Here is a 23952-nt window from a genome sequence, read left to right as displayed (position 1 = left end):
AAGGTCTGTGTTTTGTGAAATAAGCAGTAATGGTTCTAAAGAGGATCAGACTCCTAGTTCCTTTCTGTGTGATTTAATGTAATTCTGAGTGGGATCTCGATGCATTATATGCTTTTGGAAAGGCTGTATTGTATCACAGTACTGGTTTGATGATTGCTTGTTGAATGTCCTGTTAAGCCTAATGCTGCTCCAATCTCTGACTGCTCTTCAGAATCTTTCCTTGTCAAGGCTTGCTTTCAGAAAGTAGTATTAAGCAGCAGAAGAGTCGCTGCAACTTCTTTTTATGCAGAAAGCTCTTTCTCCCCAGTATTTTTGCCTCTGAAACTTTTTGTGCAATCTTGTATTAGTGTCCTAGGATTAAGTCTGGTTATCTTCGCATGTGCAAAGTGTTGTCTCTTTTTGAACCAGAGTTGTTATACTTTAGAAACAAGAAGAAATTTTGCCATTTGTGGTCCACAGAATACTTGAACCAGATGCAGAGGGCAGCAGTATGTGCAGTAGTTGATCCTTGCATCACTTACTGTTGGAATCTTTGGTTCTTGTGGTGCTTGCACCATGTCCTGACAGCACAGTCACACCTCTCCATGAGCAATGATCAGTTACTGAGAATTAAACAAGAAAGTAAAGCAGAAGTGCTACTTGGGACATAGCAGAATGGAAGAACAGTCTCTTAATATGAACCAGCTGCTGAAGGTTTACTTTTTTGCCTTTGCACTTTCTTTGATAAAAAGCAGGAGCAGAGCTTCCATTCTAAAAAGTCTCACTTTTGGAGAGTGGAGTAATAACAAGGAATTTTTGATGAGAGGTTTGTTAGAGCATGTGTTCACAGCTACATCTTTGTTACGTCTGTCCAACAGTGGGCAAGTCAGTCTTAGCTGCTTTGCCTCTAGTTAAAGTTCCTTTGAAAAGGGATTTGCCTAAGACAACATAGTAGCTTGAGTAGCAGTTGTAGCCTGCCTGGGTAACTTATGTGCAGGGAATACTCTGGAGCTCATGGGTTTGCGTTTTTTCTTTTAGCTGTGTCACCTAGAGTGCAAAGTGTGGTTTGGATTTCTCAGGTGGAATCATTGAAGAAATTGTTCTATTTACATCCAAACATGTTCCTAATGTCACAAAGAGGTGCTTTTCTAGAAGAAAAGATGAAAGAGTGATTGTTCACACTGCAGTAATTTGTACAATCCTCCACGTATGTTGTTCACACAGTATGAACTGTGAATTGGTCATGCTTCTCAGGGGTGAATGAGCTTGAGATTGGGCTGTGGTTTTAGTTTCCTTCATGACTTCAACCACAGAGGATTAAAGGCAATGCCAGCAGTTGCATGGTCCTGGTAGGCTCAAAAGGATCTAACCTATACTAGTGCTGTGGATAAACAGAGTTGGATCCTGATCTCACACCGTGTAACTCTTCTGAATAAACAGTACAAGGAAGTAAATAAAGTAACTGTTCTGCTTCTCGTCCATCAACTGTGTTTATTTTTTTTTAAATTCAGCAGCAGAGTAAAATCTCAGAAATATGAAGTTATCTGTAGGCTAGAGGTGTTTTAAAAAGCAATTACTTGGAGGAACTAAGTTGGATTTTCTGGGAAACAACTGTGTGAGTCAGGCTAGCAGCAGCATGAGTGGGGATACCAGGATCCTGAGCGTTCGTAGATTGCTGGAGCAGATGAGGTTCTGGGGGTAATGGAAAACAACATCAGTCACTTCCTGGGTTTTTGTCAGGAATTTCTCTAGCAGAAGACTTTATTGAAACACTTTCAATCTAGTTTTTCTGGTAAGAACTGAGGAAAGTGGTATAGGAGGTACTGTCATAGCTCTGTTCCCTCTAAGGAAAACTCCTCATGTTCTGCATTATGTTAATTTGCAGTGATTTTGTTAGTACTGACACCTGCCCAAAATATGCTTGAGAGTTTAATCTGCTTTGAGATATGTAGGAATTACCAACTTCCCTAGGTGAGAAAGAGGAAAAAATGCTTAGATATTAAATCCTTTCTGATGGGTCTAAAGGAGTTGTCTGGGTGATGCCTTTTTGTCATTCTGTGGCTACCTTCTGTTAAATATAATAACATTTTTAATTTTTAATTTATTTTTAGCCATTGATTTAGTCATGACTTGATTGTAGATCAGTTTCGTTTCTGAGCAGACTGTTTTTATTAATGGCTTTTTTCCAACCTTAAAATTCTCTGGCATCCATTAACTGGATTTCCAGATCCATAAATACCTTTGGAACTCAGTGAACTAAGGAAAATTGCTTTGCAAGTGGAAAAATAGGCGCAACAAGCATTTAGTAGGATGTAGGATTCAGACAGCAGTATTTACAGTAATTTATCAAGAATATTTTCAAATATTGGTGCATTATTTTAATTTTCCTCTGCTTTTTAATGCAATAATATACTGTCTATATATATATCTTTAATGTTGAAGATTAATAGTAAGTTAGAAATTACTGGTCTTACATAGCATGACTGTTTCATAGTTTCCAAAATAGATTAGAATAGTTATATTTTGGCCATGGTGGCGTTAATGTTTATTTTCATTTTTTAAGTACTATTTGAGTGCTGAAAGCTTGCCAGTTTTTCTTCCAATTTAGATGATTAGTCTTAGAACACTGCTCCTCATAGCATATGTTGCATCTGCTGGATCTTGAGTATGCTTACTTACCTCACCGATTTCTTTTCTTTTTTTAGGATGTTGATATGATGGATCAAAATGGAATGACACCTTTAATGTGGGCAGCGTACAGAACACATAGGTAATACATGCAGTTCTGACTTCATCTTAGTGCCAAGTGGCATATAGTAGTGACTGGGTGGTTTTTTTGGTTTGTTTTTTGTTTTTTTTTTTTTTTTTAAGATTTTTTCTTGTTCTTTCCACATTTTATTTTTCTTCATTTATGGTTTTGTGAATTGGTAGCTTAGCTGCTTCCTCACTCCTGCCAAGTGGGATGAGGAGGAGAATCAAGAGGGTAAAAATGAGTAAACTCATGCGTTGCAATAAAGACAGTTGAATACATAAAGCAAAATAAGGAATTAATTTGTTACTTCCCATCAGTAGGCAGAAGTCAGAATTTCCAGGTCAGCAGGGCTCTGTCACCTGTAACAGTTACTTGGCAAGGCAGATGCTGTAACTCTGAATGGCCTCTGGTTTCTGCTTCTCTTCCCCAGCTTTTATTGCTGAGCACACTTCCATGCAATTTTGGATCTCTTTGGTCAGTTGGGGTCGGCTGTCCCTGCTGTTCCCCTCCCAGCTCCTTGTGCACCCCCACCCTGCTCACTGTGGGGCAGCATGAGGAACAGCAGAGACCTTGACCCCATGTAAGCAATAACTAAAACATCCCTATGTTATCAATACTGCTTTGGTCACCAATCAAAACATAGCACCATAGGAACCACTGTGGAGAAGATCAACTTGATTTCAGCCAAACCCAGTACAATGACTTTTTCAAGAGAGAAGGAACTGTGAAGAAGCGTTCACTAATCCTTCCTGTGGCAATGACTGGGAAGAATTGATGAAAAATAACACTTCTCTAGAGAACAAATGCTTGAATGAGATTCCTGTTTGGAAGGGCCTATCTTCATCGATTGTTGGGAGGAACACAAACTAGCTCTTACCAATACCTGCCATTATCAATATTCTCATCCTGGTTTATTTTCATCTTCTGGGTTGTGAAGTGGAAACATGTTTTGAGCTTTCGTTGTTTAAGTATATAATCACGTGCATATTTTTACATCTGTTAGTAGTGTTAGATTTTGGTAAACACAAAACTAGATTTGTAGAACAAATGTTTCTTGATCTCTCAGAATCAGCTGTCTTGGGGAGATCCTTTAAAGTCAACAGAATGGTGGTTGGTTTTGGTGGGAAGAAATTTTGAGTCATTCATAATTTGCAGCAAAAAAACATCACTTTGTTATTACATAGTGTACCTGATCAATGATCATAGAAATGGAATGCATCAACAAGAAGTTGGGATGTATTTGACTTCATCTGTAGATCTAACAAGAATTTTCTTTTCTAGTGTGGATCCAACACGATTACTACTTACATTTAACGTTTCAGTTAATCTGGGAGACAAATATCACAAAAACACAGCATTGCACTGGGCTGTGCTAGCAGGAAATACTACAGTTATTAGTCTTCTGTTAGAAGCTGGAGCTAATGTTGATGCTCAAAATATTAAGGTAAATATTTGGTCTGTTTTAATTGTAAGTGGTTTGAGGCAGAAATAACAGAGCCTATGATAAATCTCAAGAATAGGTTATTATTGTGGATATAACAGGATTGTGATATTGAACCAAAAGCAATGCCACTAATGTGTCATTTGGCATTTTTTTCCTAACCACTAGATTTGCACCATAAAAGATACTCAAGTAAATAGTGTAACAATGATTATGTGTAAATATAGGGGAGTGGGGTGTGCAATTAGACTGCATGTGTGAAGACCAGTGTATTTGGATGGAGAATTGGAAACCTGACTGAATATCAGGACAGAAAAGTGAAAATCTGGAGTGATTGTTTGTTGGAGTGAGATGTGAGACAGTCCTATGCAGAGAGCTGACCAATGCTCTGGTTGTTCTCCCAGTGCCAGTAAGCAAAATGGAGGCCTGAAAATGCCAGTTGGAGTAAAATAAGCAAATGGGCACATTAACTTAACTTGCCTGATTGCCAGAATTTCTTAACAATGAATCTAGATTCTGTGCTAACAGAACCCATCTCCAGTGTGTGTTAGACCAGCAAAACAGCTCATAGAATTTCTGCCATAGACTTGGAGCTTCTCCAGCCTTGGGAGCTTTTGCAATGTGGATTTGTCCATTACTTCCAGATACTCTCAGTAATCAAATTAGATGCATTTTGCTACCCAAGCTGTTTCATCTGTGATGTCAGAGAAGAATTCACTTTTAGAAAAAGAATTCTCTTACTCAGTTTCTCTTTGAATATTTGTATTTTCCACTTAGAGTGTTACAGGCAGAGTGGTTATGCTTGAAACACAGCAGTAATTTAATTTATTTGACCTTTTACCATTTTTCTTACTGATTAAGATGGACGGGACCTATTTTGTTTGGCCACAAGTGATAGAAATATATATATATATATGTATATTAAAAAAAATATGCATCAGGTTTCTTGAAGAGTGTGTAACAGCCTTTTTAAGGGAGCAGCCAAATTTTACTGGCAGCTTTTTAGGTCCTACATCCACTTCAGAACATCTGAAATGTTCATAATCATGAATGAAAACTCATTAGAAGAAATCACCTTTATACATGTTTAAAACAAATCTTCTAGCCTCTTGCATGCACTGAGGTGAATCTATATTAATTATTCCTGGTCTGTAAGGTCAGTTGCGTGGAGAAATTGTGCTTCTAGTGTCACTTCTTGTGTTCAAAAGCTATTTTCCTATGCTACCTATGGTAAAAAATTAAGGTATTTTTATGGAAAAAAAAATCAGTGTGTCATACCTTGTCTTGACAGACTGATTAGTATGAGTTCTAAAGTCATCAGCTTACCTACATTTCTGGAGTCTTATGAAATCTGAAACAAAAATTTCTGTGTTTGGCTCTGTTACAAGGTATCTGCTAGCCTGAAGTAGTTAATGCTCTTGCCTTCTTCATTGACAGACAGCAGCAGTCAGTAGAAAAATAGGTTTTTGAATCTGCTGGATCATGGTATCTTTCCAGTCATGCCAGAAGATGTGTCTGGTTTCACTGACCACTGCCTATCTTCTGCAGTGAAGTCTAGGTTTCTTGCGTGCCTTCCCAGGTTTTTAGAAGCTTCAGAGGATCAAAATTATTTGAGCAATGGCAGTATTGCCATCTAGCCAGTGACTTTTATAACAATGCTGATTTAAGTAGTAGTAAATATATAGGAAATACAAAAATGTGGTTGATTGTTAAAGGTCAATAGAAACTCAGTTTGGTGCCCCTCCTTTGACTGTTCAGAAAAAATTTTCTTTGAGCTGGAAACTTAAGTGTTTGGCTCATGTTTCCTCATAAATAAAAGGAATTGTGAAGGGCCTCTTTCTGATGCAGTCAGTTCCAGATTTCTGTAACACTATCTAGTGAAGTCCTTTTCTCAGACAGCCCATGGAATTGACCAAGAATGGTAATAAGACGGCTGAGATTAAAGAAATACATTGGGTGAAAGCTGTTAATCTTCTTCAGATGATGAAGTGACTGAAATATTAGACATGAGCTTTGACTTTATCAGCTCTAGTCAGTGTGTGTTAGAAAGGCACATGCTGCTGGCTGCCTAGGCTTGGAACAGATTGTGACCAGTCATCTCAATAAGGTGTTCTTTGCTTTGCATGATAGTTTGTGAAGTATTTGAACAATAGCACTCCAATTCTAGAGCAAAGCTCGATACAAGCAGTGTGTTAGTTCTGTTTTGCTTACCCTCTTTTTATTATGCTGTAACAAGAAATTAGTATTTTCCTTTTGGTTGTAAGATGCTTCTTTTTTCGTTTTTGAGAACTAGATGAATGTTATAGAGTTGGAAGCTGCTTTTCAGTAATGAAAATAGAGTGGTTTTCTTTGTTTGGTTGATTTTTTTCCTTAAGGAAATTGTCTTGTCACACCAGTAGATAGATTGGGCAGATGAGAACAGGATTTCCCAGGGAGCCAAGTTATCACTAGGGACTTCAGGAGAACTTGTAAATTTTATTGAAGTATGAGGAGAAATTCCCTTTTTTTTTTTAGTAGAGAGATATAGAGTCCAAAAAGTGCTCTTATGGTCTAAGGAAGAACTTTTAAAAAAAATCTGTGAATCATTTATTGAACTTTAAATGTAGTTTCTTGATTATGCAGTGTATCTTAGGTTTGTCCATGGAAGTCTACATGTGCAGTTCCCTATCATAATGACTCTTCAGATTATTTTTTCTGTCTGAATATTTAAATATATATTATTGAAGCCTTATTGCTTGCTGACAATCTTAAATGTGTTTCTAGATCAAGTTCCCCAATAGATTTTTAAAAAATTTTTAAACCATCCACTATTCTTGTAAAGACAAGGAAAATGTTAAAATGGCCAGATGATGAGAAGCATAGTCAAAGACTTCTTTAAAGCTCCCTCAATTTTTTCATCTAGGGAGTTCCTAGGTGTCTCATAGCCCTCTAGTGGAAGGGATGCTCAGCTGGACCCCAAGACAACTTCAGGATTTACTTGGGAGATCAACTCCCAGAGGGGATTGCTTGTCCACAGGTAATCTTTACAGTCTAGATATATAAGGTGATACTAAAACAACAGCATCTCTGAAGTTTCCCAGATATTAGCAATTCAAGGTACTATTAAACCTGTGATGACACAGGCATCAGTAGTTTGATTTCAAGCATTTCTAGTGAGAATGGAGTTAATTTAATTGTTTTTTTTTAATCTGGCTAAATAACTTTGAAGCCAAGTCATAAGTCATAAGGTTATTCTTTTCTAACTGATTTTGCTAGTTAAAATTCTCACACAAAAGGTGTGAAAGGTCCTGTTGAGTAGCAAAAAACTTTACCACATAATTTATATTCTGTGCTATTTACTCTCCGAAAGATTTGGAGCAAGATTTCAAAGGCAGAGATGACAGTTAAGTACTCTGTTCCCATTGTCTTTCTATGGGATATAGGTAGCTAACTGTAGGTTTTAATCTTTGAAATAGCTTCTGTCTATAGTAATTATTGCCCTTTCTGGGTAGTTTCAGTTTCTAGTACCTGTCTCACTTTTTTTTTAGGAGGGGGCCGAGCGATGGAGGATTCAGCCATTTTTCAAGCCTCCATGAATGATTTGTTTAGGAGGGGAGTTAACTCCAGTAGAAGAGAGGAAGAGTCAAATGCAAAACTGAAGCTGGAGGTACCTGCAATTGGTTGTCTCTTGCCTCCTCTATAATTTTAGACCAAGTCAATAACTTTTTCGTTTAGCTCTCTTCCTAAATGTTTAAAAAGCAGTAAAATCAAATCAGTTTGGTAGGCACCTTGGGTCCCTGTATCTTTCGCTCTGTTTCTCTTTTGCTTCATCTGTTAGTCCTTTCTGAAGTTATGGAAATAAATGCATGAGCCATTGCTGGCTTAGCATCCCAAATACATGAAACACAAACTCAGAGTAAAAGCTCAGAGTTGTGAAATAAGTTGGACATGAGCACTTAGTTTGTTCTTTTATGTTTTCTTCCTAGGACTTCCGTAACTGAAATGAACCTAAGAACATGAGGCTTATGGGGAAAAAAAAAATCCTAGAAGCATTCCATAATATTAGAAACTTCAGTCTGCCAAAAGGCAGAGAATTAACTAAGAAGTCAGGCTTTAGACTTGGGAGAGTTTCCATGATCCAGTGGGTCACGAGTTCTTATTCTTTGCTTGATTTCTGCTGCCTGTCAATAGTTGAGGGGGAAGCAGAGTCTCTAATTTACAGACTAGTAGACTGTGTGTAGAATAGTGGAACACAGATTTGTTCTCTGCCAAAGGCAACAATTACTACTGTCAGGACGTACATCTTGTCAGGATCATACACTTAATATGTGACTTGTCCACACTTGTATAGTTATGAGAGAGTGAAAAACCAAAAGGAATGAATGATGTTTGGTGTCAAGTAAGGTGCAGAGCAAAAACTATGCCAGAATGTAGTTAAACTGATTTAAAATGTGTTGGCTTTAACAGCCAATCTTCTGTTTAAAAAGTGTTCTAAATGCATTTTATTTTTTAAATCAGATGTTTCCCACATTTATACTCTTGACAGGGGGAATCACCACTTGATCTTGCAAAACAGAGGAAGAATGTTTGGATGATCAATCATCTACAAGAAGCAAGACAGGCAAAGGGATATGATAGTCCATCCTTTCTGAGAAAACTAAAAGCAGATAAGGTAAGTAGTAGCATAATAGTTGTGTAAACCAATCTTACGGCTGCTCTAGGTTTAGGGACCTGTGTATTTGTTTAAAAGGAGTTCAGGACTGTGGTTTCCCCACATTTCAGCTTTACGGAAAGTCTTTATTATGACTAAAGTAATTGCAGAAGAAAAAGAAAAAGTGCTTTATTTAGGGTAGGAGGAAATAAAACCCTAAGCTTCCAATCACTTACTTTTAACTTTTGTGCTAATTAGAAGCAAGTGTTAGGAAAGTATTGTGTGGTCTCATATTGTGGGGGCTAGCTGAGATGTTCCAAAGCTGACTCTCAGGTAGCTGAGGAAAGAAGCATTTTGGGTATGCTGAACTCTGATCTCTCTAATTATGTATTGTTTATTGTTATTGTGTTGAATGAAAGAAGCAGTATGTCTTAGCAATATAAAGTAATACATAAATCTCTAATGTGGAGACATTTTGCTTCTCAGAGTATTGTTTAATACTGCAGATAGGAAGAGGCCGTCAATGAGGGTGTAAGGCTTAACATACTGCTCTAGCATGTCCTCCTGCCTATTGTTTGATAGTTTGAAAAGAGTAAATGTTTTGTTCTTCGTATCCGTCAACAGGCAGAGTGTTGTGCTGGATATTGAGTGTTGCTACCACTGATTTGTTACAATTTTTTAAATTAAAGATACATTGCATCAAGATGCTCAAAGTAATGCTACACCCTGTGGCACTGTAACAATGCAGTGCTTTAGTTATTTGGAAAGAGTTCAGGGCTCTCATCAGGAGTTGAATCCACACAGTGTAAAACAAAAAAGGTCCTGTGTTTATTCACAGATGCTTCAGTATAACTTAAAAACTGCAGTTGCATGAATAATAAAAATTTACTGACATTATGTGCTGTGCAGCAGCTTAAATACTTACGTATTTGTTTGTGTTTGTTCCTGTACAGGAATTCCGTCAGAAGGTGATGCTGGGAACTCCTTTCCTAGTTATTTGGCTGGTTGGGTTTATAGCAGACCTAGACATTGATTCTTGGCTCATTAAAGGGCTCATGTATGGTGGTGTTTGGGCTATGGTACAGTTTCTTTCCAAGTAAGTGTTTTACTGGGACATTGTCTGTTTGGTGTGCATACAAGAAGTATTTTGCTGGCATCTTTATTGGATAAATGACCTTAAATTTCCAATTGGTCTTTATTTCTGCAAAAGATCTTGTGCAGCTATTGCTCCTGTAATGCTCTATTGTCTTGTGAAACATGGAATTACCTTGGGTGAATACCATTGAGATGAAAGAAGCTAACAGCAGAAGAGAAATTCAGTCATTATCCAGAGGAGGGTGCTGAATGTCTGTCTACAAAGTTTCAGCATGAATATTGCAGATACCAGGAAATGGAAAGGTTACTAGAAATTAAAAAAGACAATGTGCAAGTGTACTATTAAAACTGTTTTCTTTTAATAATTTAAATGCACAAAGGCATCTAAAGAGATTTATAGAGAGAAATCAAGTCAGAATCAGATTTGTGTAACTTTGTTGCTGTAGAAATAGGTGACTAAAGAAAAAGTCTGCTTTCTAATAGCGTCTTTTGTACATCTTGTTACCCGATCATACTTATAGTTTGTTTACTTTAAATTTTTGTAAATGAAACTACCAATATACATACACACACACACATGTGTGTGTAGTCATGCTCCACTGGATTTTCAGGATCTCTAGACTGCATCATCGCTCCTTGGCTTTTCATTATCACGTGTGGCCAAGATAGGAGAACTTGCTGTATCCCCATGCTCAGGAGCTTTCTGGTTTTCTGGGGTGGGATGACATGTTTATTTAGAACCACTTGCTTCTCTTCTCTTTTCCTTCTGTATAAAAAGGAAAATATATCTGCTCCTTAAACCAAGTTCAGGAGATTTTAGTGAACTTAGTAGACCAGGAGGGAAGTGGAAGGTTATCAAGTTTTTTCAGGATCTTGGTGATGATCTGTTTAGTCTTTTTGTCACCTCAGAGGCTGAGCAATTTGCTGGCTTCCTCCCACAAAAAACCCTATTTGCCAATGCAAATCCTCAACTGTGCCTGCTACAGAAAGGAAGGACAAGATTTTTTCCAATCTCTCAAGATCTGTAGTTTTTAAGTTTTATTTTTTTGGCCTAACTGACATGAGTTCAGGATTAACATGTTTATTTTCTCTTACCTGTTGCTTAATATTTAGTATAATTCCTTTTTGAAGTGTTTTGCACTAAGTCCAGGTTTGAATTAAACTTGTGCTGTTATTCTAATAGTGTTTTCTTTCCCTACAGTGTTTTAGCTGATCTACTTAGCTGTGTTTTCCTCCCTACTTTCACACACACAAAAATGCACAAAACTCACTGAAAGAAAGATTAGTGCAGAGTAACTATGGTGTGTCCAAATGTATATTTACTTATTATTCATCAAATGAGCTCATGTTCCTTACAGGGTTTTCTCCAAAGACCTAAGGAACTTCCACTAGAGAAGAGAGAGATACTGTAAGGGAATAAAGAAGTGAAATGGGAACTACTCCCTGCACACATTTGTCTGTGGCACACCCTGAGGGAATCACCAGCACAAAAAGCAAAATGGATAAATATCAGGATGTTTAGGCAGATGACGCAGAAATTTTATTTTAGGGAGGTTAGTAGTTTAGAGTGTCGCTTTCCATAGGTTTCGTAGCAATTTATTCTTGAATGTGGAGTAGCCTAGTCATTCTTCACCTGGTTTGTCTTCACTGTATTCAGCTTTATTCAGAAGAGTCTTTAAAATGCAAAAGTATAAGAAAGTGAAAACAATTCTGATGTCTTAATTTTTTCATATTAATGTAGCAGCATTTTATCTTAGAACTGGGCAAATGTTGTGATATATGGGAAATTAATTTGTCTGGATTTTTTTTCAAATTTCTGTTGGCAACTGTAGCAGAAGCAAAATATTGAATAATCTGAAATATTTCAAGTATATAGGCTGATAACACCGAGGTCTCTTAAGCTTTTTTCTTAGTGATTGTAACGTGCAGTTTTTACTGTATGAGTTTCCAAAATGTCTTTAGCATGAGAATCTCAAAACTTAATATAGTTTTTAACCACTGTCCATGTTGTTAAGAATCTCAGAGGTTCCTAACTGCTTTCAAAGTGTAGTTTTGGCATGAGTATTTACTCATTCTGCCTGTCTGGCAGGTTGAAAAAGGGAATTTGTGGTGAACTTTGAGCAGAAAAGAGAGGAAAATGTATTTATGGCATATTTTGCAATATCCCATATAGTATGTATTTTAATAGGAAGGTTTTTTCCTGAAGCAGTAGTTCAGGATTTGCATTTTAAAAATTGAAACTTACTGTGTGACATTGTTCCTACATTACAGGTCATTCTTTGATCACTCCATGCACAGTGCACTGCCACTTGGAATATATTTGGCAACAAAATTTTGGATGTATGTGACGTGGTTCTTCTGGTTTTGGAATGATATCCTTTTTTATGTACAGTAGCATTTTTTTCATGTCCATATTATGAGGATTTACATAACATATATATGTATATATACATATAATAGTAAGTAAACTAATAAAGTTTTTTAAAAGGGAATCGCCACTAAGCATTGCTTTCTATATTAATGTTGATTGTTTTATTCCTTTAAGAATGTGCATGCTATTGCTGTGCTTCGGTAAGTAGAAGATTTTTCTTAAATTTTACTTACAGTAATCTGCAGGATTTCCTGTGCTTTACCAACTTCTTATGTGGAGGAAACGTTAGCAACTTCGTAAAATATTCTCTGACTGTGGGGTGGCCAATGTAATTGACTCTATTTTTTAGACACTATTCTGAAGAGCGGTAGGCTCTTCGTCATCTGTATCAATTCCAGTGGAATTGGTTTCATAGTTTGATCTTCTTAAAGATTTTGGAAATTCCATTTTATACAAACTTTAGATATATTTGATAACTATATTTTCAGTTATTTTGAAAATGTGTGTATTAACAATACTAGATTATAGAGAGCATATTGTCACATTTTTGTGGATTTGATTGTCTGTCTAGATATGAATTTCCCTTACTCATGGAGGTAGAAATTGATTCAGAGTTCAGTGGGGAATGTTAGTTTTCTATGACAAGGAAATAAATTCAAATGTTTAAACAACTTTCTTGGGTACTGTAGTTTCAGTAGCCAAAAAACCAAAGTAGAAATTCCATGTTTAATACAGTTCTTACAGTTACAAATAATTGAAGTTAATTTTATGAGGATATTGGTTTGACTGTTTTAGAATCTGGTTTTCTTTTCATCTTGGAAGGAATTGCCATGAAATAGGATAGTAGCAGTGCTTTTGTTTTGGCATCTTCTTGATACGTTCTGCAAGCCTAACTAAATCAACTGTGTATTTTTGGGTTGAGAACAGAGAGGAGACCCTGCTTCCACCCTCTACCTTTGGCTTTCATCCTGGCAGTGTTTGCAAAGATACTGCTATGAATAGCAGTCCCATGCAGCTGGAAATTACTCTTACGGCATGTTTAAGAAAAACCAAACCCAACAGCTTAAAGATTAAAATCTAGTTGCTGATAAAAAAAAGAGATAGTAATATTTTTATAAGTATGTCTTGAAACAGTTATTTAGAAATGCTGATCCTACTACCAGTCTTTCTGCCTGGCCTGATTTTTTATGTTTTTACTCAAATTTAGTAGAAACTGCAGAATGAGAAAAGTGAGTACAAAATGAATATGAGAAAGATTTTTAAAAACAGTAGTTAGAAATAGAAGCTCATGTTAGCCAATGCTGTTACATGTTTTGGGTTGAGGTACCGTGAAATGCTTTCTTGTGCTTATATAACATCAGTTTGGACCTAATCTAAGAATGTGTCCAACTTTGATTTAAAGTCCTTGACCACATTAAAATGGCTGCACAACCAATATGACTTGATGGTGGCATGTATCTTAATGTAAAAAGCTGTCCCTTAAAGCTGGCAAATTGTGAAGTTTTTATTCTGAAGGTCATATTTCATTAATATTTCCACCAACTTGCTTAGATTTTTATTTCTGTTACTTATTCTGATTAAATAGCTTGAAGTTTGACTTTTTTTTTTTTTTGGTCATAGAATAATCTTAGATTTTCACTAGAAGTATAGACAATTGCCCTAATAAAACCTGACTTCAGAATGTCAGTGTAATACTGTCCTGCTTCTGTTCCAAGGTGGTGTCTCACAACCTTTGCAACAGTCTTTTTGTACACAGAAGTAGTGGTCCAAGACCTTCAGTTACTAATTACTTTCATTAGACCTGACACAATTCTCTGACAAGCAGTTTTAGAGACCAAGTGCTTGAGGCTATCTTTCTTTAATTGCTGATTTTTAATTGGAAGTTTTTGTATAAGATTCCAAATTCATTCTTCTGGAAAATAGCCCTGTAGCTTGGCTGCAAAAAAGAAATTGCATGCCTCCTCTATTTTTATAGCATGAGGCACAGCATTGTGTTTGGATAAAGAATTCCTGTATTTTTACAGCTTTATATGATTGCTTACATCAAACTGAAATACTGCTTTGTAGTGTTCAATTGATAAAACCCATCCTGGTAGTTTCCACAAATTCTGTCTACCTTTTGCTTAGGGAAGAGAATTTTTTACCTTGAACAACTACCAGGAGTTCCCTTATTGGAACTTTATATTATAAATAACATAAAGATCTTAATGGCTGCAAGTGCAATTTTAATATTGAGGTGTTTAGTGATAATTTTGTTTCAGATATATTGAAAGTGTCTGGGAGATCATCAACTCTTGTGAGGTTAATCCCAATGGGACAGAAAAGGGCAATTAATGCAATGTGTCACAAAGAAAAAGAAGACCAAGGATTTGCAGTGCATTTTCTTGAATTTTAGTGTGGTCACATGAAAAATATGTCTCTAAATTCTAATGTTTAATGATATGTCTTTCAAAAAGCCAGTATTGAAAACGTACTGAATTTTTGGTAAATGTTTCCATTCTATTGGATTTTTCTCAGCAGCTTCTGAGTCTGGTGTATTTGGTAAAGTAGAAATCCTATTCCTACAGGGAATGAGGAATATGATCTGTGTACTTTTGAGTCTGTATATGAGTTTATGCTCCTATGCCTCCCTGTCACTGTTTTGCTGCATCCCTGTAACTATATTTTGCCTGTAACCAAGGTTAGTTATGTCTTGCTCCATTAGTATATTCTAGTTTTCTTGTGTTTGCAGAGTAGGAATGAAAATGCCCTCAAAAATCCTACACACTAAGTCACTAGGTTTTAATTTAGTTTTATTTTCACAAGGAAAAAACTTACTCAAAACTACACTTTTAATAATGTGAGACTGGAGTTCCACATTTCATTCTTTTTCATTAGTATTTATAGGTAGAACATTCTCTTGTGTCTCATAAATGTCCTACCAAGATTATATCTCGATTGTTCATGCCATCTTTTCAGTTCCAGCTGAACAAATACTGCTTGTTATGTCAAAAGGTTCTTACACTACTCTGTTTTTCTAAGATGTCAGGAGTTTACTATAACCTAAAATACTCACTTTTTTTTGGTTTTGTTTCTTGGTGCAAATGGGAGTGTGCATTTTTAATTAAGCATGCTGTTACAACCATCACATCTTATTTGGAGTGCTGAGATTATGAAATTATATAAGGCAATTTATATTTTTAAAAATAATTTATCACTAACTAATACTGTATTGATTATGTTATCTCAAATATACTTCACCAATTGATGGGGTCTAGGTTAAAGAAAACAAACATTACCCACTTTTTCAATTAGGGATAATTTTAAAACTGGGTGTAAGAGAATTCATAATGATTTTCATTCTTTCACAAAGCTGACACTATTGTATAGGATTAAAAAAAAACTGTAACAAGCTAATTGGTACAGTTAAGCAGTTAAGATTGTTACCAAAATTACTTTCAGGAAAAGAGCAAAAAACTTTCATGCAGGAAAAAAAAGTCAGCAGCCATGTTTCTACAGGAACCAAAGACCCCAAAAATCCAAACTCTGGACCCAGCTGTCCAGATTTTCTGTTTCCATGTCTAAATACTTTTTCTGAAGTGAAAAGTTTTTTAAGAAAATCCGGGGTGGAAGAGATAGGATAACTGAATTTATTTGAAAGCCAAGGGATTCTTTTATGTCAGATAGAAATAGAGGTAGAGGGCTTTTGCAGAGCTTCAGTTGATTACAAACTGATTTTGTCTAATAAATGCCCAGTCAAATGAGGCTTCTCACATAGCTATCTGTTACCTGCCTGGGCTCTTAGATTCATATATACAGCTGTTACAAACTGGGGATTTGGAGCATCTTACTTACAAGGAAAGGCTGAGAAAGTTGAGCCTGTTGAAATCCAAGAAGAGATGACTGAGAGGGGCCTCCATCAGTGTGTATAGGAATCTGAAGGGAGGGTGTCAGGATGTTTCCAGGCTCTTCCTAATTGTGTGAAGCAATAGGACAAGAGGTGGTGGGCAGAAACTGATAAACAGGAAGTTCCAGTGAATATGAAAAGGAGCTGCTGTAGTGTGAGGGTGAGCAAGCACTGGAACAGATTGCCCAGGGAGGTTCTCCTCTTCTGGAGGTATTCCAGAAGTGTCTGGATGCAGTCCTGTGCCATGTGCTCTGCTGTGACCCTGCTTGAGCAGGAAGGTTGGACCAGATGACCCAGTGTGGTCTCTTCCAGCCTGACCCATTGTGTGATGCTGTGATTATGTGAATTGGCAGGTTTATTAGCATATATTTGATCTCTTGACAGCTTACACTGGCTGCAGATTTTTCTGCATAGGAGAAAAGGTTTTTTGGTTAGTGAAAGGGCACCTCTGGGTCTGTAATGTGCGTTTTGGCTTGATTTCAGACTTGTATGGTGTCTGATAGCAGGAAGCTGCATGTATTTGGGGCCTTTTAAATAGACTACAGCTCACAATGAAAAATTAACTTATCCCATGTGTACCTGACTTCGAGGTTCTGCAGTGCTTGTTTGGTTTTAATTTTCTTTTTAATGAAATTACCTTTTTCGTTCCAATTCCTGAATAATTTTCAGTGTCTTGTACTTGTTCTAATAATTAAAGGATATTGTTCAGGACTAAAAGTAGGAAGTGTTTCTTGGGTGCTTCTGCTTTGTCTCTCAATGAAAAGTGGGGAAACTGCATAAAAAAGGAGCAAATTAGTGACAAGGCAGAAGGTGTGAATGCCTGGTATATTATGCATTTTGCAGCCCTTAATAATATAGTCATGTACTTTTTCCTTGTGTAACTGTAAATGAGGATGTTAACAGAAAATGAGATACTCTCTCTAGAGAATCAATTCCCTACTGTAAAGCTATTGCAAACCTACTAGGGTTTCTTACATGGGAAGAGTTTTGAGAGATGTCTGTGATGCAAGTTGCTAAGATCTCTTTCAAAGTATACTTCAGAGGGGAGTTCAGCATGATATTAGATACCTCTAGAGTGGGCGTCTATATGGAAGTGTAAACCCTCTTCACAGGCAGTGACAAGAAATAGCCACTTGTAAGAGCTCTGATTCTTTTGCATAATTTAAATAACTTGATACTGAAGATAGATTGGACATGGCTTTTCTTCCTGCCTCATGTCTGTGAAAGCATACTGAGTGATTTCAAGTGGGTGAGATGAATCTTACAGCTGAAGTTGTTTATCTACATCACATGCTGGAAATACCCTGGAGAATAAAACTTCTAAATTCTTATGTAGTCTCCCAGCAGCACAGAAATCCCTTATCTGCCACAATTTACGTTGTCAGCATTGCACTCATCCAACACCACCTTGATAAAAGGACAGGGAAAACAGGCTCTGTGGGGCATCTCATATTCTCTCTGTATTTGAGGGAGTAAAATGGGGGAGGAATAAGGTTAGACAATGGGCAGCTGCTTTGTTACAGGTTACCCAAATTTAAATTAATAGAAAAACAGTTGCAAAGCATTAAAGTTACAAAAACCCTCTTAGTATTTTCTCACATCATCTTTAAAAGTCTAGACATGACATATGGTATTTGGAAATGGGTCATAAAATTGCTTCCAGTTGCACCTTTATTGTTTATTTTAATTGTTGTTTGATTAAGGTACATTTAATGGAAGACCAGTTTTCACTGTAGTAAAAAACCCAGTGATTATTTTAGTATTCTGTAGAAAATGTAATTTCTCTCTAGCCAAGCAATTCAGTTGCACCAGCTAATTCTTGGCAACAGGTAGCTTTAGGAAAAAAATTGGAAGAAGTTGGATTGTGTAAATTTTGAAGTCAGAGCTTTTCGTCTCTAATGTATAAAACAGAACCGTGAGTGTTTAGGGTATAGCTGATGTTTTTCCCCCTCTGTTACAATTTGCAGGAAGCATATTGTTACTGGAAAGATTAATTGCCTTTAGTGAACTGATGTACTAACATTCTACTATATATTATTAAAATTTTAATTTAACTTACCAGTATTTTTTATTAGAAATTCACAACCAATTCCTTGCCCCAACAGGAGGAAAACAAAAATTATTTGGGGTACACTTCACATGAACAACTTTGTCAAAAAAAAAAAAAACAAAAAAAACCAACACATGAGACTTCCTCAAAAAAGAGGATTTGTATTTGTTTTGTATTTGTTTGTATTTCAGGGTTCTTCTGCATCACAAGCTCTTTAGATCTGAATGTATCTAAGTTTCTCAAAATGTAGTGTAATTTGGGTGTGTAGTGTTTTCTGCCTGAGTACTAGGTGTCCTTTTTGTTTGGATAATGCTATAGAGGCTTCTACCACCACAGATTTGTCAAGTAGGGCATCTTCTTGCAGTGATAATTGGCAGCTGACAGCAAGTATCTTTAGTCAGTTTTGTCAGGTCTTTTGTAGGTTTATGAGAATAAATATTTATTCTTGTGGAAGAGAAACATCTGAAGTATTTAGTTTTTCAACATCACTGCTAAAAATGTTTTAATTCTCTGAAGAAATATCAAGTGCTGTAAGACTAGCATGTTACATAGCAAGACATTGAATGCAGGAAATGTATTTTAAAACAAATGGTTATTTTCTGTCTTTATGGTAAGTGATTTTATAAACACTTCAGAGAATAATAAATCCTGTGGGTTTTTTTAAGTATTAGACATATTAGTATGTTAAAAACAACTTTCAGTGATGCAAAGCATGTGTACTGCTTTATTACAGGACCAGGTTTCAGACACTACCTTTCTTGGAGATAAGTGTTGTGACATGATTGCCATGCAACAGTGGCCATTGCAGCAAAATTCCTTCTATGGCTAGAAACAGCCCGTTCTGTGATATCATAGGAATGTCAAGCCACTGAAGACATAGGCAGTCAAATGTCTGTCTTATAAATAGAGCTCCAAAATGTTTATTCTGAAAACAGGAAATAGTTATTAAGAAGATAAATTTCATGGGATTTGATTTAATTTAATAAAAAGGGAAAACAGTTAGAAAAACTGCAGTATCGTTATTCATCTTTCAGAAGGATAAATGCTTTAGAAATAGCTTATGGAATAGAACATTCTAAAAAGTAAGTTTTGGAGGTCGAGCAATGGAAAATGCCAAGTGCCAAGCTAGTTCTTACTGCAGTGCTGAATTTTGTTTGTTCTGAAGACAGTGACTCAAGGGCATTAGTAAAATTTAAATTTAGTTAAATTTTATTTCAGAATTATGAGTGAGAGTGTTTAAGAGGAAATTCAGTTTTACACTTGAGATTCCTTGACTGTAAACACATCTCAATTTTTTCTTTATACATCTTCCGTTCCTTGCTAATAGTGTTGCACTTTTCTACAATTTTGGAAAATCATGGAAATCTGATCCAGGAATCATCAAAGCCACAGAAGAACAAAAGAAAAAGGTAAATCCAAGAGATGCGAACTTGTTCTTCAACAGCCTTCCACCAGCTGATCAGAGTAGTTTTCTTTTCAGTACATCACGTTTCAATAAGTTGTATAACAAAAGGTTTAAAATGTTGAAAATTTTCCCAGATTTATTTTTCTAACATGTGGAATGCATTTCAAGTCTTAACTGGTGCAAAATTGCATATTGGTAATTGTGAGTAGCAAAATAAAATTGTAACTTGGATTTTCCATTTTAAATTTTGAAAAGCAGTTAAGTGAAAAAGAAAAGGCGAAGTTTCCGATTTTTGCCATACTTATTGCCATACTAAAGCAAATAGCCCATTACGGGAAAAGCGTTAATTTTATGAAAACTTTTAGGACTTTCAAGCACCTCTAATTTTCTTTACCTTTGTATCTACAAATATTAAGCTGGCAAACATTTTGTGGCTAAAACAGCCAAAACCCCAGGCAGTTTGGGGTGGGCTTTTATTTTGGCATAAATGTCAGAGAAAATATGGGTGATCTAATGATACCTAAGACATTGTATCATTATTAGCATCTCATATTTTGATTTTAAGTGCATTGTTCTCAGCAGCCAAACTGAGCATTGGATATGCCAAATTTATACAAGCAACAAAAGCATTTTGTTTTGTTTAAGTTTCCTAGAAGCCAGCATTCCACCTAAAATGAACTTTGAGCTTCTACTTCATGGTTCTTTGTGAAAAGGCCTATGTGAGTCAAGATCAGACCACTTGGAATTATGTCCTTATGTAGGAATGAAAATATAATGGCCATGAAAAGGACGGTGTAGATGAAATTATTTTTGTATTTCGCAATAGCTTATAACTAAGTTCTTATTCAATGTGCAGCTTTGGATTTACTCTGAAAATTCCTTTTCTGTTATGCCAGTTTGCCAAAGTAAATTCCAACTAAATTCTCCTCCTTCAACTGGACTGAATTAAGTAAAATAGTCAACTATGATACTTTGGATACTTGCTTACGTAGGCAAGTGTGGTTCCAAAAGTCTTGTTGAACTGGGTAGGAATTGCACAATGCAACTTCTTGAGGCAGATGCTTATGGCTGTGAATGTTTTGGGTTTCTCACATTGCAGCTTACCACATGGTAAAATGTTCTGTTACTAGGGGTATGAACCACTGTAGGTGTGTGTAACATTCATGCAGTGTAGCACTTCCTAACATTTTCATAATTTGTCTTGAACTATATAATGCTGTGTTAGACTTTAGCTTTGAAATAACTGAGTAAGAAAATTCATTTCAGATGACCATATTAAGTATGTGTAGAAGTGTGTAGTAAGCAACAGTTTCAGATATTTGTTTTTATAAGATGTCATGTCCTTTCTTCTGTGTTACAAAATAACCCAAGTCACTCTTAAAGCAGATGAACGAATAAATAAAATAAATTTTCCTATAGTTCAGAAACACAGAAGGTACACAAAAGTTTGTAAAGCACAATGGTGTGGATCTAACTGAAGTGGTCCTGGGTCTGCACAAGACTTATATTTGAAAACTGTTCATCTGCTCTTGTTCAGTTCTGTTCTCCTGAGGTTTGGGATTTTGCACGTGGACAATACTGAACTCCAGTGTTGAGTGTCAGACCTTTTTGCATCCTTTCATTAGTCTGTAGTGTGGTGTTATACTCCCACTGAAATCAGAGGGATTAATTATGAAATTGTCCAGGGTACCAGCAGCACTGAAATCACAGTAGGTGACTACAAATAAGTATAAACTAGAATTAATTTAGAAGTAAATATGCATATTGATTTAATAAAATAGATTCAAAATCAGTTTCATCTGAATTGAATCTGTGTGTAGAAAGTACCCAAAATGAAGGGCTCACAGCCACTGGTCTGAAAATGCTTGTCACCATTTGTTTATATGCTAAATTCTAACTTTTATTTTTCCTGCAGACAATAGTAGAGCTTGCAGAGACAGGAAGTCTGGACCTCAGTATATTCTGCAGTACCTGCTTGGTAGTATATTTTTAAATCAATTTCACCCTTTTTTTTTTTTCTTTAATTCTAAGCCAAAATTAGTTTTCCTGTAATGAATACATATTTGACCTTATTATTCCAGTTTCAAAGGCAGAATTTAGTCTAAGTGGTGTTTTCAATACACAGTATGTACAGAAAAAAAAATGCAACAGTGAGACGAAGAAAAATGATCACTGGGGAAATAACTTGCCAGTGTCAAAATGCAAGTATCCAGTATGTCTACCATGTTGGTTGGTTATACAGCTGGCAAATTATAAAAATAACATGTGACTTTCCAGTACCTCTCTAGCTCATAGTAAAATTATGTTGTGCTTCTAGTAGAATATGTTTTTCAAAAATCAAGTGTGTTTCTCTATCTGGCAATAGTCAGGAGGGGGGAAAATCTTAATTTTTATAAGGCAAATATAACATGCTTTTTCCTTGGAAGTTAACTAGCGAATACAATATGCAGAGCTGTGATGTGTGTGGAACATGAATGATGTTTGTATCTCCAAATTTGATGCTGGAAAATTATATACACATGTGGCACCTTAAAAATTATGTGTCTATATATACATATATATCTCAGGCTACTTCTTTCAAGACATAATCTTTTAAGATAAATTTTTGGGAGTAATTTAGCATTCTAAATTCCATTGAGTTCTGCTGGTTGAGTCATATTTCTGTCTTTAGAAAATAACCTGAAAAGTTTGTTAGAGCTTGGTTATGAATGATACAGAATCATGGAACTCAAGTTCATTCTTTACTTTCATTGTTAAAAGCTGAAATGAAGCTGATTGCTATACAAGGCTCAGTAGCTGGAGGTGACAGAAGTGCTTTGAAAAAATTCTTTGTATATGAAAAATAATGTGAAAATAATTTCAGTGCAGTTTGTAAGGATGTTTGTGTTAAACAGTGTGTAGATTAAGCGAAATAGCTAGGATTGCCTTAAGAATTAGCTTCAAGTTTGAAGTTCTCTGAGGAATTACCAGTAGCACAATAATTTACATTTAAATGGAGGGTTTATATTTTCTTCTATTTAAAATGTATCAGGGTAACTTTCCTTTCTAAGGAAATGTTTATTATCCGTTATAGATACGGAAGCCAGTGAGGTCCAAACACTGCGGTGTTTGCAATCGATGTATAGCAAAGTTTGATCACCACTGCCCGTGGGTGGGGAACTGTGTAGGTGAGTATTTGCTAAAATGCTCTGCAAGGTTTTGCCTGTTCCCATTTCACAGTGGAAGTGACTTGGCTTCTTAAGCTTTTCAATATTGAGCTTAATTCTTTTTGTACATGTGATTCTCTGCATTATTCTCATTTGTATTGTCTATTATAAGCCTGTCTTCAAAATTGCTCTGTCTTAATTCAGTTTGTTACATATGTATTTTTATTAACATAAAGTTTAGTAATGAAAAGATGCAAAGCTTCACTTTCGAAAATGCACGTGGCAATTCCACAACTGATTATTATCCATTACATAAGATGAAAATTTTCATTTTGACCAGTAATACTCAGTAACTTATTGGTAAAGTATGCATATTTTAAATTGTTACGATTATAGACGTTAGATACACAATAACCTTCTGTTGAGGTGTTCTCCTCTTTTCGACCATCCAGGTTCTCTTTTGTTCTCCGCAGTGATTATGAAATGAATGGATATAGAACAGATATAAAGTCTCTAAATGCTACCATTCCCAGTTATACTTTTTGAGAAATGTATTATAAAACCATTGTTATGCAGGCAGCACTGAAGACCTCTCAGCTAGAAAATGAGTGCAGCTTGCTTCACATGTTTAATTTTTTAGGACACAAGCAGAGATAACTTTAATCTTGGGGAAGAATTAAGACCTGGGTTCACAGGCGCTTGACAGTTCATAAAAGCTTCATTGTAGTAATTTCAAATAGATATAGTAATGAATAATCGGAATAGTTTGGTCTGAAAATGAAGAGTAAAATAGTGGATCCTGGCATTTAAATTGTAATAGAACATCTCTAAAGTCTCATTGAGGTAAACTTATATCGCCTCCTCCTGTTTTATGTTCCCTCCACATGTTACTGTCTGAGATATTTTTGGTCTATATTTTAGGTGTTTTACAATGAAAAACTAAGCAACTTTTCATTCGGACAGGCAGGGGAGCATGGGCTCAGGTTTTGCAAGAGTACTGAAGAGTATGTGTTGATGGGACAGAAAGATGCAGTATTTTAATCAATAAGTTAATTTTAATAAGTTACTGATTTTAATCAGTAACTGGAAAAACACCCAAAAAACAGATGGGGGAGGAAAGACCTTAGTTTGTGTGTATTGGGAGAGTCTGTGAGTGATGGGATCAGCGTAGGTGTAGGAAATGGTTTTTAAGTGACC

General features: G+C 35.9%; 1 protein-coding gene across 1 annotated transcript in view; it reads left to right on the top strand.

The window, feature by feature from the left end:
- The window catches only part of ZDHHC17 (zinc finger DHHC-type palmitoyltransferase 17), a 68545-nt gene that overhangs the window by 35479 nt on the left and 9114 nt on the right, over positions 1-23952 (top strand). Inside the window, exons 6-13 of the mRNA XM_033057969.1 lie at positions 2685-2749; positions 4013-4175; positions 8698-8823; positions 9756-9898; positions 12169-12269; positions 19489-19613; positions 21525-21587; positions 22683-22776. Coding sequence (XP_032913860.1) covers positions 2685-2749; positions 4013-4175; positions 8698-8823; positions 9756-9898; positions 12169-12269; positions 19489-19613; positions 21525-21587; positions 22683-22776 — 880 coding nt within the window. The remainder of the gene's footprint in view (positions 1-2684; positions 2750-4012; positions 4176-8697; positions 8824-9755; positions 9899-12168; positions 12270-19488; positions 19614-21524; positions 21588-22682; positions 22777-23952) is intronic.

Source organism: Catharus ustulatus, chromosome 4 (assembly GCF_009819885.2).
Source record: "Catharus ustulatus isolate bCatUst1 chromosome 4, bCatUst1.pri.v2, whole genome shotgun sequence".
NCBI lineage: Eukaryota > Metazoa > Chordata > Aves > Passeriformes > Turdidae > Catharus > Catharus ustulatus.
Note: the sequence above shows the minus strand (reverse complement) of the source record. Positions and strands in the feature narration are given on the sequence as shown.